We start from the raw sequence: 16,262 nt of genomic DNA on the forward strand, positions 1-16,262 counted from the left end.
ACTTCTGAAAGTGACCATTTTGAGCTTTAACATTAGCGAGAGTATTTTTTTTCTTCTCTTTTTTCAAAATTTCTATTTGTTCGAAAATTATCACAATTTTTTTTTAATTTTCTTTTTTCCTTCTTTTTACAATAATTATTTATTCATTTATCCATTGTTCAAAGAAAAAGTTTTCTCTCTCGCAATTTTCATTTTATAAGCTTGCTGTTGATTTGAAGTAAAAAGTAACAAAAAAAAGAATAAATTAAAATAAAAAAAGAGATTAGATATTGCCAGATTTAACATTTCCATCGAAATTTTTAAAAATATGAAGTCTGAAGACAGATATAAACTGTTTCCGATATGAAAACAGTTAGATGATTTAAGGTTATCGTTGAACATTGTTAGCAGTTAAAATTACTTCTCATTATTACTGTTTATTGTGTCGCATATTCTATATACCTGAGTTCAATTTTTTTTTCCAGATACATTTAATTGTTTTTCAAATCCAGATATCATTTCATTTCGTTGCTATTAACCTATGAATAAAATGTGCATGCATAAATTTATAATTATTAGATATTTTCTAAACGAAATGATATTTTTTATCTACTTTTAAGAAGATCAAGGTCCAGGTCAAGCGATTTATGTCTATTAAAGCTGATTCTAAGAAAAAACGAATTTATGTAAGGACAGAAACTGTTTTCCCCAGCACCACCGATCTTCACTCCGTAATAAATCTCGGGGAGACCAAGGTACCGATTTTCAATATAATTGATTTCCCAAAATTTGATCATCCCTCAAATATGCAACATACAGCAATCCAATCGTAATTTGCGTATAAAATAGACATAAACATCCCACTTCCTTAAGCCTTTACCAATCCTTACAGTAGGTGTACATGACATCTCAAAACCATTCTCTCAACAGCCCGTTGTGAGCCAGGAGGTCACGATGGTTAAAGCTCCACAATTTTTTGAACAATGGCGTGATTGTGGTCAACATTTAAGGTCTGGTTTCTTAGGACAAGCGCCTTATCTGGGCGTCAGCGGGACGTCAACGTCACGCTGACGCCAACAAAATACTGGTTTGTTAGCTCAAGGCCTGGTTTCTTAGAACTAGCGCCTTATCTGGGCGTCAGCGGAAAGTTGACGTAGATCTGACGCCAAAAAAATACTTTTTTGTTAGCTCAGCGTGAGCAGTCGGTCCAACGCAGACATTATCTCTCATTGCGCATGCGTTAATAACGTAAACAAATATTTATTTTGAATTTGCATTGATTTTGTTATTGTCGACCAGTGTTTTAGAGAACAAATAATGACTTTGTCCAAGAAAAAACACATTATAGCTGAGCTAAATGAAGAGTGCTATGTTTAATGAAGAAGCTATGTTTAATGTCAAAATCAAAATCTTGTCTGATTTCAATGTGCTGTTGGATGTTGTCCGCCATTGCTTCTGTGGTTAACGTCACGTTGTAATCCAACTGCAGTTGAGTTGGACGGCAATTGTAGTTCAAGATGAGCGTTCGATGACGTATACTATCAAACTCACAAATGGACCAATCAGAAGTTAGCGCTGATTTCCAGCTGACGGCGTCCTGTCCTAAGAAACCAGGCCTTTAGGCCTCTTTACAGAGATGCCAACTGCTCCAGACAAGCCAAAAAAATTAAACAAACGGTAAATAACTCTGCACTATTTTTGCTTGCTATTTTGAAAGGTATAGCATAACATAAGTACCATAAAGTGGTGAATTTTATAAGCCTACGAATTATTTAGAAATAGTGGTGGATGAAAATCTACTAAATTGAATTTATTTAGCTAAGAATTGCAATTGATAAACTACCACTTTAAAATAGATATTTGCTGTCCGGAGCAAGTTGGCATCTCGGTCTTTAGGATAAACTGGTGCCCATCGATCTGAAGCTGAGAGGGTTTCAAGTTGCCACTGGGAACGAACCCAAGATCTTTACAATGACTCTTCATTACGTGATATCCCTGTATATAAGAAATACTCTAATAAGAAATCTTCCTAATGTATTGATTTTATCTCTTTGCAGAGTATTTATTTAATTATTTATTTGTTAGGAATTGTTGTGTGAATTAAAAATTTTCATTTCAGATGAAGAAAATGAAAAATCGGTTGGCGTGATTCTAAATGGCTCCGAATCAGAATTAGTATTTTTTGAGTATCAGTTTGTTGGAGATAGTGTGAGTATAATATTTTATTTTTAAAGTTTTTACGAAAGGCGCAAGTTAATATTTCTTATCATTTTTTAAGAAAGGTGAATTATAATAATTATTATAACCACTACATATAATTAATTTAAATAAATCCATAGTTGTCCAAACATCCAAGCAATAATCGTTTGAAAAATATAATGCGTTTAAATAGTTAAATTTGTTATATGACTACCACTACAAGAATTGTAACTGGAAAATGTAAGAAATGGTACACTGATCGTTGACGCTCATTACCATGATTTACTTATCAATATAAAATCTATGAAGGGCTGTTTCCTACCTGGAAAAATATTTTATTCAACCAAAAGAGATTAGTGGTTGAGATTGAACCTGGAAGTTGAAAATATTCTCCTGACGTTTACTGTAAAAGTACTTGTTTAGGTATCTACCTTTCGGCATTTGCATATTCATCGTAGTTAATTGCCAGTAGGCAACGCAAGAAAACATGTCTGAATTATACAATATTAAAAGAATAATTACGTATAGAAAATATTAAAAAAAATTTTTAAAGAGCTGAAAGAACAAAATTGGGAATTTGAGTGCAATGGATATGTGTATATCACAGAAGCATCGTAGATAGGATTCTCATGCGTCGGTGTAATGATACTCGCTAATACTTCTTTCAAAAAGAAAAAGATTGGTAGCGTATAATATTTAATAAATTATAAAAATATGTATAATTAATTTTGGCCTGCCAGGTGGCCGAGCGGTTAGTGTTCCTGACTGCGAAGCTAATGCCTGTGCAGAACTGCCAACTTTCTAGGTTTTCTGTAAAAAAAATTATTCTAGTGGTAGATAAGTTAATGTTTAAATGTCTTATTTTTTTATTCATTTAAACTTACTTTCTACGCCACTACGTTTAAATGATTTAAAAGTTCATATGAAACGCCTCTTTATATCAACACTTTCCTGGTGAGGATATTAAAATGTTGGCAAACTGACTTTAAATTCTGAAGGGTTATGTTTTCAGATGCCTACCACTCTTTAAAATATTTTACAAAAAGCGTAGTAGTTTGCAAACCTGGCTGTGGGCTCGAATCCTGCTCAGCAGGCCTGAAAGCGAGACGGAAAATGGGGAAAACTGGCGGCAAATCTATTTCAAAGCAAGATCATTTACGTTAGGAATAAATACATTCTTAACACTAAACAATTCATTTTTATTATTTTTTTCTCTGTGAAGAAGCAATTCAATAGATTAATTGTATGTGTTAAAAATAATTGGTAGGTATAGGTATTTTATAATTCCCGAAAAAAAGGCAAAAATGAAATTTGTTACCAGTTTTTAATTTTTTCCGTTTTGATATGTATGGACAGCCCTGCTCAGGGTATGCATACCTGCCAACCTTCACTCTTTCCGAGAATGGATTTTTAGAGTGGTTGTAAAACAATAAACGATCTGACTCAAAAATATATTTATATTTTGATCACGTTGAAATCTGCTTGCGCAAGGATTATTATGCTTTTATATATTTATTGTAATTATTTATATGTAGTGGTGGTCAAACTCATTTATAATTATCATTATAATCCAAAAAGTTAATTGTAATAACCTGAGTATTGCTACCACTTTAAATACAAAAATAAAATCTTCTGGGAAATCCGGAAGAGTTGGCAGGTATGCATATGATTTTGAAAATTAAAGAAATATATACATGAAGAACAACTACTTTTCTTAGATCTAAGTAAAGACAAATTTGAAAAATTATTGCTTGGAAGTGAGCCGTGTCTGAAAAGTTTTACTTCTAACTCAGAAAAACGCTGGTGTCTCGTACTGTATTTCATAACTATAAATTATTAAAATGCTAACTTTAACACTTTTTACTTATTTTGACCTAAATTAACCCACAATAATGAAAAAGTATTAAATAAAATTTCTTCGTCAAAGGGTTGAAGAGGAAATCCTAAAATATACCCTTTCCATAATAGGTACGAAAAGTATTTATTTGAGAGAAAATCACTCTAACTCTTAATACGCATATTGTAAGCAAATGCAGGTTTTCATTTTCCTTTTTTCATTTCACATTTAACTAATTTTATCATTGCTATTTGAGATATTAAAAGCTCTTGCCGCTGCTACCAGCATTTTAATTCAGGCAATCGATTTAATAGTAGTAGCAACATTTATTGCGTAGAATTTGTTTCGAATTATGTTATAAAATTTAATTTAAAAAAAAGACATTAAATGCCAATATATATTTAGTCACATTGTCACAAAACAGCAGCTGCATTATTTCTGCAGATGTACTATTCTCTTTTTAACAAACATCAAAAAATGTTAGTTTCTTGCACTGGATTATATCCTGAACCCTTTTATTTTTATGACCTTCGCAGCATAACCTATTCTCTAAATCCATAGTTTCACTTACACAACATCTGTCTCCAATTGATCCCGATTACGGCGCCTGGCAGTCTTAATTTATTTAAATCCTTTTCTTCGCTCTCGTCTCCATCAGACTTAAGATGCTCAGGGATTGACGTGACTTGTTAATTGCCGCTGTTGAAAGGGGAAAAAATGAATCCCAGTATCGGGCTGAGGGATCTGACATCTCTGGAAGTTGAGATTCTATTTTAGGGTGTATTGACTGCATTAGAGGTAAAAGGGTTTGTTGATAATGGGTGTAATTTACTCGTGGGGCATTAACCTTAAAGACATCAATGAACAAAGGGAAGCTTAAAAAATAGAACATAAAGACGCCATTTATTCATTAGTTTTCTTGTGCAAATTTATCTAAATTAATGGCAACAAAATAGCACTATATAGTTTAGAGCTGAACTCATTTATTAAGAGAGTACTTTTTTCGCGACCAAACTCAACTATTAAAGAGATCTATATGAAGAAAGAATATAATTATAAAAAAATAGTTATATAGTATATTCTAAATATTTACTTTGCTCAATAGTATATTTCGGAGATTAATTGTATATGCACTATTGTTCGAGATTTTTTTTTTTTTTGCATTATTTACGACTAATGAGTTTTTCAGTAGTATCTATTACGGTTTTCGTCAGTTTAAGCAATATTTCAAGTATATTTTTAAAAACCGAAACGCAGGCAAATGTGCAGAAATAAACCATTAATATTTGCTTTGCTCAGCAGAATATTTTGGAGATTAATTGTATATGGCACTATAGTTTGCGATATTTTTTTTTTTTTTGCATTATTTACGTCTAATGAATTTTTTAGTAGTATCTATTACGGTTTTCGTGAGTTTAAGCAATATTTCAAGTATATTTTTAAAAACCGAATCGCAGGCAAATGTGCAGAAATAAACCATTAATGTACCAAAATTATTAATTAATTAGTTTTATAGCTTTAATTTTGAGAGAAAAAAATCTGCGAGGGAGTTCTATAAATTATCACTCGCTACTTCTCTAAATCTTATGTAGTAACTCACCTTTATTTCTCTTATTTTTTAAAATATATCGTTGAATATAATATTTCTACCCATCCTTTTATAAACAAATGCAATTTAAATTTTTTTTGCATAAATAGCTTAAATTTACAAACTGTTAGGAAATTTATTTTGTTATAAAAATTAATCTTACACAATAAGCATATAATCCCTACGCAATAGAATACATTGTAAAATTCATGATCTAATTATAAAGTTTGTAATAGATATTTTTATTCCTAAAATGGTAGCTTTTAGAGAAGGAAATTTTTACTCAGTTTAAACTTGTTTTAAAATGTATATATTACTATTATGCTCATATTGGTTTAATATTTAACTCACACAATTATGCAGACTGTGTCTCAAAAGGCGATGATAGAGTTGTATTAAAAATACATATTTAAGTAATTTGTTTTAGGTAATTTTTTGAACATAAATTGACTTATAAATTAAGCCAGAAAACTATCCTTCGTTCAATATCAAACATGTTCTTTCGTGCAAAATGTGTGCATCCAATTATGGTCAAGTATGTGTTCTAAATATGCTCACTAGTAAAATAATTCTCTGTTTGGTGTTAAATACAACCACTACAATTACAACCATTTTCAGAACATTTAGTAGCTAGTTCTTTTTGAAGATATTATTAACCTTTTAATTAACCCCTTGGGGACGGGTGATTCAGAAAAGCATTCGTACAAAATCAGAATCAGGATGTAATTAAATAAAAAACGGTAATTTAAATGTAGTCGTTGATAATTTGACAGACTTACTTTGCCTTTACTTTAATTATTGTTAGTTTAATCATATATATAATCAATGTTAGTTCAAAGTATAACTAAATAGTTTTATTTTGAACAAAGTAATGGTGAATTAAATAAATCAAGCAATTATAACTCCGCCCACAAATAAACTGCTAAAGAAATACTTTTATTACCAGTTTTATCTTTTTACCCTGAATGATACGGTTTTATGCTGGCACGTATTTGTGACAGTTGCCGCTAAGGGGTTAAGGCCCGTAAAAATTTTCTTCCGATTCTGAGAATTTAGTTAAAGAGCGTTTCTCTGTAGTATTATTATTGAACTTATTTCTTTTTCTTTATTACAGAATAAAAATTTCACCGAAGCGTTCGGCCCTGATGCTTACCTGGTGGTCTATTCCGTTAACTCTAAACGAAGTCTTCAATCTGCAAAAGAGATTCTCAAGTTGATTCATAAGTGGGACAACATTGATATGAAAGCTGTCATCCTAGTCGGTAACAAGACAGATCTTGCACGACATCGTGTCCTTTCTACAGATGGTAAGTTTTTTTAATCCACGCGTTTACTACTGATTTGCGAATTGAATTGAATTAAATATCGAATTTAATCGGCCCTAAAAGGGATACTCAGTGTCAAACGATGGATTTTATTCACGCGGGATTGCCACGAGCGATTAAAAAATGCAAAAAAGTGGTGACTTGTAAAATTCAAAATTTTATGAGAAGATATTAAAATTAGCAACGTTTTACAAAATATAGTTTTCAGTTTACTATTGAAAATTAATGGAATGAATGCTTTTGTGTTAGGAAAGAATACTTTAAATTGCAAGTCACTGTGGTAGTTACGATTGAATAATAAAAAAGATAATAAATAAGTATCCAATTAACATTCTAAATCACATAAAGATTACGAGAGGGAAATTTATGAACTATTTATTATGAAAATCAATTAAAGACAAATTTGTCCAAACATTCAAGAATGAATGTAAAAACTTTATTAGCTCATCAAATATTAAAATTAAATAATTTTTGCGAAATCGGAGTAATTTGACTGATGCCTGACGTTCTAATAGTACAAGGGAACAAATATTTTTGTTGCCGTTATACAAGGTCTGATCTTAATTCCAGAGCGTGAATTTCAAATCTAAAATTAGTTTTCTTCATAAAGCTAAAAAAAATTTTTAAATTATATTTTTTGAAGAGTTTATTTTCTGTCTGAATGTACAAGTTTATAAGGAACATGCAGGTTTATATACGTACATATACACTTGTCAGCTACTTTGAAAATAACAGTTTTGGCTGCAACAAAAAAAATTAACTTAACGTATTGCATTATAAACTGAAATCTATTATAGCCTTCTTCCTACCACTCCAAACGCAGGAGAGAAGTGAAAAACTGCATTTGAAAATCCTGTTTTTATTACAACTACACTTTTAAGTTAGTTAACACGTTGAGTGCTGCGTCGGCCATCGGTGGCTGACACTGGACTTTCCATTTAGGCCGCGTCAGTCACCGGTGGCTGACACTGAAATTACATTTAGGCTGCGTCTGCCACCACTTGCTGACGTTGACCTTTCACATAGGCCGCGAAAAACAGCTGGCTGACAATGTATAACATGATATAGAACTATAAAATTTACACACTTTTATGGAATTGCAGAAAATTTATTCAAAATTTACTTAATTATTGTGATTTTTTGCTTAATAAATTCAATTTAGTAGATTTTTATCCACCACTATTTTCAAGCAATTCGTAGGCTTATACAATTCACCACTTTTATCAGATATGCCATGACAAACCATCTAAAAAAATAGCAAAATCCGTCTAATATTTGCAAATTTAGTTTGTAGTTATTTACCGTGACCAGATGGGCAAGCCATGTATAATTAGCGTGGCGCTCAACGTCTTAATATTTAAAATTTTATCCCTTTAGATAATGACTCATTAATATTAAATCATTAACTTCAATTTTGAGCTGTTATTGGAAGACTCATTTAAGTAACAAACTCTCTACGAGGGAAAAACACCTATAGGGAAAATATTTTACTTAATCGCCCTAGCTCTAACAACGCCCTATGCTGAACTGAACTGAGTTCCTGAGGCCGCTCACGGCCCTCTATCCATTCACCCTGATCGTAATTTATGTAGTGGTTCGATAAGATGGTGGGAATAGAAGTAAAAAAGTATTCTTGATAACAAATAAACGTTTAATTATGACTATGTATTTATATACAATGTGGTGATAAAACCCATAGTGTAATAAATATAAAATTTAAGTTCTTGAATAAAAAGTTCAGCTTAAACAGAAATACAGCTTGTATAATGAAGAGGAGAATCTATACATAATAGCATACCTGCCAACTTTTAATCCCTTCCATTATCATTTTTCCCGGTGGTATTAAAATGAAATTAAAACTTCAATTTTAAGCAAACAAATACGTTGCATTTGAAAAAGCTTAAGTTGACAACCATGATAGTAACGCATATTAATATATGTGCTAAATTTTTGTAAGAATAGTGGTGATCAAAATCATTTAAAAATTAAGTTTATAAAAGAAAAAAATAGCATATTTTTACTACCACTTTAAATATGAAAATAAAATCTTTCGGAAAATTCGGAAGAGTTCGCAGGTATGTTAATAGTGATGCCTAGAATATGATGTTTCAATGCAATAGGCTTAAAGTCCTTGGCATCTATCAGCTTTTCAAAGAAGCTTTCGTTGAAGTCCACTGCATAGCTTTCCATCATCAGCTTCCAATGGTCGTTACAAGTTTTATATGGGGAAAAAATTACATAATTTCTAAAATATACAAGCATGATCTTTTAAATTGTGCTAATAGTTTTGTCATGAAAATTCTTCCAAAACATTTGCTATTTTGACCAACCTCAATATTTTTTCTTAAAATTCTAAATGCACTTTTGATTTTTCATAGATGGACGTTCTCTAGCTATTGAAGAAGGGAGCAAATTTATAGAAACTTCAGCAGGCATCAACCATCATGTCGACGAACTTTTGGTTGGCATTCTTTCTCAAATACGTCTGAAACTGTCTTCCCAAGAAAGAACTTTGCAGAAAAGAGAATCTGTAAGCTTAGGATCTGGTGTGGGTGGGACCAAAATTCGTGGTGGTAAATGCCATGGGTGTGCAGGTTGCAAAGCCAAGGGTCTTCTTAAACGAATCTTGAAAAAAGCTTGCTCCAAATCGAAATCATGTGACAACCTCTTGGTGTTGTAAAGAATATTCGTTCATATTTGTGTTTCTGAAACTAATCTAATTTTCTTATTCAATTCATCAAACATCGCAGATCTACTGAACCAATGTACTGTTGAACTTTTATGGTGTTTTTTAACTGCATTTCTTCCAGGGAAACGAAATATTAGAACTGCGTAGCGCATCACTCAGAGAAAAGTTAGATTCTTATTGTTTATCTGGGCACCAGACGAAAATATTGAAGATTCGTTCAAAAATCTCATGCAACAGAAAACAAAACCAAAAAAAAAAATGTTTCATAATGTTATTATTTTAATTTCAGTAATATTTTTATGCACATATTTATGAATATTTGTCTAAATAATTTTTACAGGATAAAAGAATTACTTTCTTTAACCTTAGATCGCTTTTTCCTAGCACGATACGACACTGACGAACGATATAGGATCTAGTAAAATGCATTGCAGAAGCATACGGGCTTTCCCACGTTCCGATACGATAATATTTCTCCGACATAGCAATATCGTTTATGTAAACGACATGTCTTATGAGCACCCACGTATCCCAACAAACCTTACCGATATTTATTTTTATTTTTTAACTTTTCAATTTGGTTTTACTCTTTTGTTTTATATTTAACTCAGATATCAGTGCAAGTTAATACTGTTATATTATTTATTTTAATATAATTACAGACAGTATAATTATTTTATTATCCAATATGCGTGAAATTGAGCTTTAAATCTGTGATTTAAATTTGTGTGAAAACGTGATGTTGCAAAAGATAAAATGAATTTAAATGTTTTCAATTTATAAACTACAGCAGTGCGATTCCGCAAGTAAAACTTCTTTATTCACCATTTTAACGATGATTGTCATTTCATATACACAGATGGCACTACTACTAGCTTGAGTTTTCAACAAAATAATATAAATTAAATAGTTTGCCGTCATTAAGAAAGTAAGAAAATCATTTTATTTTCTTCTCAGTTAAAAGATTGCAATTAATTTCGGTCAGCAGTCATTAATTACGGTGAAGTCGAGAAAATATTTTCTTCTCAGATTCCTGAAAAAATTTATTCGACTCCGACTCCGTATTTTATTTTCTTCTCAGTTAACAGATTGCAATTAATTACGGTCAGCAGTCATTAATTACGGTGAAGTCGAGAAAGTATTTTCTTCTCAGATTCCTGAAAAAATTTATTCGACTCCGACTCCATATTTTCTTTTCTTCTGAGTTAAAAGATTGCAATTAATTACGGTCAGCAGTCATTAATTACGGTGAGGTCGAGAAAATATTTTCTTCTCAGATTCCTGAAAAAATTTATTCGACTCCGACTCCATATTTTCTTTTCTTCTGAGTTAAAAGATTGCAATTAATTACGGTCAGCAGTCATTAATTACGGTGAAGTCGAGAAAATATTTTCTTCTGGTTGCAGCAAAACTTAGTTAATTAACCTATCCACTTATTTAATTTAATAAACAATTTATTTTCAGGAGAACAAATTGTTTATTAAATTGATAAGATGAATATACAATTTGATAATAGATTTGGCTTTTGCCTAATCTAAACTAAAAGTATAATTTACAGGTTATGGTGTGCCGATGTTTTTACAACGAATTTCTGATGACTGTGGCGAAGTTTTTATTAATTTGGCGAACTTCTCATTATGACGTATTTCTGATAACGTGGTGAGGAGGCATGACGAATTTCGTAAATCTTCATCTGGTACTCAGCTGAAGTTCCATAATCTGACGGTTTACAGTTAGTTTAACTTCAATAAAATTTCATCATATTACTAGTTTAATTATTTTAAAATGTCCATTGGTTATTAAAATCAAAACATATTCCTTACGATTTGAAGAATTTCGTTTCCCTGAAACCGTAGAGTTTTTAATTACTTAATCTAGTTTCATTTTCATAACCTGGATGGAAGTCATAGTTTATAGAAACAAAATAAATTCTTTGTAAACTATATGCTTGTTTTCTTAAAACAGGTTCTCCGCAGGCTTAAAAAAAAATAATTTATAGCAATAAAGAGACGAATTTCTTATCATCATTCATTTTCCAAATCAGACGAATCATTAGTGACCACAACCACGTATAACGTTTCAAATGAAACATACCTTTCAAAAAAAAATTTCAACTAAAGCTCTGAATTATTAAATTGGTAATAAATTTTTGTAAGCTTTAACGTGACTTTCACTTTCCAGGATTAGATTTTTTTAAAGCCTGCGGAAACCCTGGTATATACTTTGAATGTTAAATGTAATTCTTTGGTATTTATTACATTAATTGCGATTAAGCAAATTTTGTAACACTAAATGCTATACTTATTTTTTTAAAAAAAGTTCATTTTGTTTTATCAATTCAATTTCTAATTTAACCAATTCTTAGTTCAATTTTACTTCAGGAATTTAAGGATAAAACAGAAAAATACTACTTTATCATTAAAAATAAATACTCAACTGGTTCATGGAAAACATTTAAATCTTTGTAATTAAAATCATTACATAATCATTGTTAAGTTGCAGAAATTTTTTTTAAAAATAAGTTCCTTAGTGCGAGTTTTTTTAGGCAGAAGGTAATTTATAAACGGCTTCTTGGTATGCATTTTTATTCTTAATTTTATTTTCGCATATTCACAATAATATTTGTAACATGATTTTTAATCTAATTTTCCTTCTATATTCAATGCTATGCCTTACTGTAAATGAAATGATACTTTAAAAAAAAATACATATAAAAATCGTATAGTGAAGTGAAATATTCACCTCGAAATGTGTGAAAATTATGTTTCTATAAGAGTACAATTTTCATACGCTTTTTTCGCATTTGCAGATAAATTTTAAATTTAGTTGAAAATTAATCAATATTTCTCAATTCATATTTTTTTTCTTCATTTTTTAGAGAAATATAGTTTAAATTAAAGTCGAAGCTGAAGTGATATTGCTTTCAGACCATTAATACTACGAATTTGCTGGGTCTAAAAATATTACATTAAAGTCGTCCTTTCATATGCCGACCGGCCAGTGTCAGGAAACTGGCCTCGTATCAGAAAGATTCTGGGTTATAATCCTGGGCAAGGCATGGACGTTCTTTCATTCTCTGTACTATCTGTCCTTACTGTGGGAGCAACTTTGGCTCAGCTAATAAGGTGCCCCTGAAAAAGTGGCCCACAAATCTGCCCTGTGAATGCCTGTAGGACGGAATATGATTCCTCTGGCGGACATTGGAAAAAATGTAGCATTTGCATCTTTTCTTTTCATTTTTTTCAATTTAATTACATTAGTACAAAGGAAAATTGCTAGAAACTAATGCAGTTTGCTTTGTTTATTTTTCATTATTTTGTTCACATTTATGTAATTATACGCCTTCCTCCACTCAGAAATCACCATTGTCTTCCAAAAGAAAACAGCACAATTAACGACTGTCGTATCTCCTTTTCTAAAACTGATAATCGTGAAATTTATTCTATTAACCAAGATAAATGGAATAAAACTCCACTTTTACGCACTTTTTCTAATAAAAAATCAGTGAATTTCTTCCAAACATGGAAAGAAACTTTGAACCACCTAAGACCAACTAAAAATTTGAAAATGTTTCTTTAATAAAATGCGTATTTAAAAAAGTTCCTTTTCGATAAATACTACAAGTTTAATATTAATTGTTTATCTAACAAACCCCATTAAACATGACAAACTAGTGTCTGAGCACATAGTAAGTTCAATCATAAAATATACGGCGATTTGTTAATTATTTTAGCAGCTTAATAGTTGAAGAATTTGTTTTTCGAAAATATGATTTTTCTCTTAAAATCTAAGTTTGATTATTCACTGAAATATGGAATAAAACTCCACTTTTACGCACTTTTTTTTTACCACCCAGCTTGGGCCAAGATAGATACAGTTTGTTTTGAGTAAACAGGTTTAGCGAAAGTTATCTGATAAGAATTTTAAAAAGGGTTAAAGCAGATGAATATAAAAAGATTCGCAGTAAAATACGTGTTCAGAAATGCAGCAACTGTTATAGGGTCATCATCATCTGAACTGCACGAAATGTCTCATCTTCTTGCAACAGGTCTTGCGCAAACTGTTGTCCTTTCTGCTTGTGTAATACATCAAGAGAAATGTGTAATTTCAGCACGATGTCGCTATTTGTTGACTTTTACCTACATGAGTAGATTGGTCGAGTTGTACCTGTTCTTTGGCCACAACGATTACCAGATCTACACTGTTTAGATTTCTTTTCTTTGGAGTCGCTTGAAAAGCACCATCTATGATATCTTTGTTTACTTCGAGGTCGATCTCGTCTCTAATTTGGTTGTTGTACCAAGAGATGAGATGGAAATTGCTAGTGTTTTTCTTTCTACTGCATTTCATTTAATGCAATGACGATGTGAATCTATATATAATGGTTGGTTGCCATTCGCTTCCTCGAGAACTTGGTATGACATGTTGATTTATTTAAAGGCTTTTTCTGATTTTTCTTATTGGGAATCTGCAGGATACCAGGACTTAAACGTTTCGTTTTCTGTTACGCCTTGTACTGCGAATACTTTTATATGCTCTTTAAGCCCCTTTTAAATTTCAGCTTAACAGTTTGCGATCACTACAATCGCTCATTCATTGACGATTTAGCCCTCATTCAAGCATTGTAGACTTACAACAGTAAAAATGATTACTAACCATGTTTAATAGTTTGTAAAATTGTTTCAAAATTGGAAATCAAACTATAACTGTAAAGTTTAAAGTAAGCTCCAGGTTTTGTAGCAGTCAAAATATTATCCCCCACATCAGAATTAGGAATTCAAATTGGCATTTGTTTTACTTTACCGGATAATTTAATAATTCTTAACGAATTTTGAATATAATTTTTTTGAATATAATGTTTTTTTTTTAGTTTACATTATGAACTAAAAATTATACATTGAAAAACAAATGTTAAATTGAAAAAGGGGATTATTTTCTGTTGCTATTCTTTTGTTCAGAGAACCATTATTTTTTTGCTTCCATATCAAATTATTTTATTCCAATGACTTGAAAAACAAACTAAATGACTTTATCATGACCTCAAAATTTCCCAACTGTAACAAGAAAAATTGAAAGTTAATATTTATTTATCAAGCGTTATCCGTTAAATAGTTTTTTATGTGCTTAGTCACGGTTTAAATAATTTAATAAAAATTTAAAAAGAAACTTCCATGGAATTCTCTCTTAACCCTTTCGTGCCGACTGTCACAAATACGTGCCAGCGTAAAACAGTATCAATCAAGGTAAAAAGATAAAACTGGTAGCCAAAGTATTTCTTTAGCAGTTTATTTGGGGGCGGAGTTATAATTGTTTGATTTATTTAATTTACCATTACTTTGTTCAAAATAAAACTATTTAGTTATACTTTGTATGAACATTGATTATATATATGATTAAACTACCAATAATTAAAATAAAAGCAAAGTAAGTCTGTCAAATTAGCAACGACTACATTTAAGTTACCGTTTTTTATTTAATTACAACTTGTTTCTGATTTTGTACGAATGCTTTTCTGAATCAACTGTCCCCAAGGGGTTAAAATCCTTTAACATGTTTCCCAGTTGTTACTATTTTTATTTTTTCTCTGTGTGGGAAAAACATATTGTAGCTTAAAAAAAAACTTTTTTTTGAATTGTTGTAGCTTTTTTTGCAATATTTATTAGGATTTTTGTGTTTCCTTTGCGCAGCATTTACAAGTTCGCGTAAAACCTGAAATTTTTGTTCAGTTTCTTTTCTGAAAATAATATTTTTTTTGATAAATTACTAACATGTGAAAACACGTCTACTTTAATCACATATATAGTTGCAAGAAATAATAGTATTGTACGGAGCACATGGGTTGATTTCAATTGGAGATGAATAAAAGAGACCATAGAACTATACAAATTTATTATCAGAATCTTTTAGAAAAAAACGACTATTTTTAGCACTCATTTACAGCTCAAATAACAGTCTAGTACACAACATATCACAGGGTTTAAAATTACAGGTGTTTAATTGAACTCACAGAGCAAAACAGCATTGTTATCACAGCAGACTAATATTCTCTACTAGTACTACGCTGCAAGGCACATTCCTATTTATATAGGCTTGGCGTCGAAATCTCGGAACTTTCTATATATTTTAGACGATTCTTCCTTAAATATTGGTCCTATCACTTTCTAACTCAAAGCGTTCAGAACTATTAATTGTTACCAAAATGGTCACTAAGTCGACAAAAATGTCGCCATGCTGAGTCTTTCATCCCAATCAGAAATACATTAGGCGTTATTTTCGCTCTAAATTGTTAAACTGTCATTTAGAATCTGTCTGAGATATTTAGCCTCATAACGAAATAATAAACAAAATATTAAAGCACATTTGCAAATACTTAACAGTTTTATCTTTTGGTTTCTTTTGTTTCAATTAAGAAATTTCGATTCAATCAGATCTTACGTGTTAGATTTTAGTTTGTTTAGTAGTTAATCCTCCCACTCATAAAACACTTGAATTAATCTAAATATTAAAAAAATATTCCCCCTCCCCGAAAGAACAGATTATTATAAATAGCTTTTGATTTAAAGATAAGGGGTTGGAAACCTTTAATCGAAAGATAATTGTGCATTTTTAAAGCGTATAATTTAACCCTTTTCACATTTGAATAAT

At 30.8% G+C, this 16,262-nt stretch overlaps 1 protein-coding gene across 1 annotated transcript in view; it reads left to right on the plus strand.

Annotated features, from left to right (window-relative positions):
• LOC107452224 (uncharacterized) overlaps window positions 1-11,725 on the plus strand; it is a 111,745-nt gene extending 100,020 nt beyond the window's left edge. Inside the window, exons 3-5 of the mRNA XM_071182492.2 lie at window positions 2,099-2,187; window positions 6,718-6,910; window positions 9,307-11,725. Of these exons, the coding sequence (XP_071038593.2) occupies window positions 2,099-2,187; window positions 6,718-6,910; window positions 9,307-9,608 (584 nt within the window). The 3' untranslated portion in view covers window positions 9,609-11,725. The remainder of the gene's footprint in view (window positions 1-2,098; window positions 2,188-6,717; window positions 6,911-9,306) is intronic.
• Window positions 11,726-16,262: the final 4,537 nt, after the last annotated feature.

The sequence above is a fragment of the Parasteatoda tepidariorum genome, chromosome 4 (genome assembly GCF_982258835.1).
Source record: "Parasteatoda tepidariorum strain Cologne lab strain chromosome 4, Ptep-v5.0, whole genome shotgun sequence".
Lineage (NCBI taxonomy): Eukaryota > Metazoa > Arthropoda > Arachnida > Araneae > Theridiidae > Parasteatoda > Parasteatoda tepidariorum.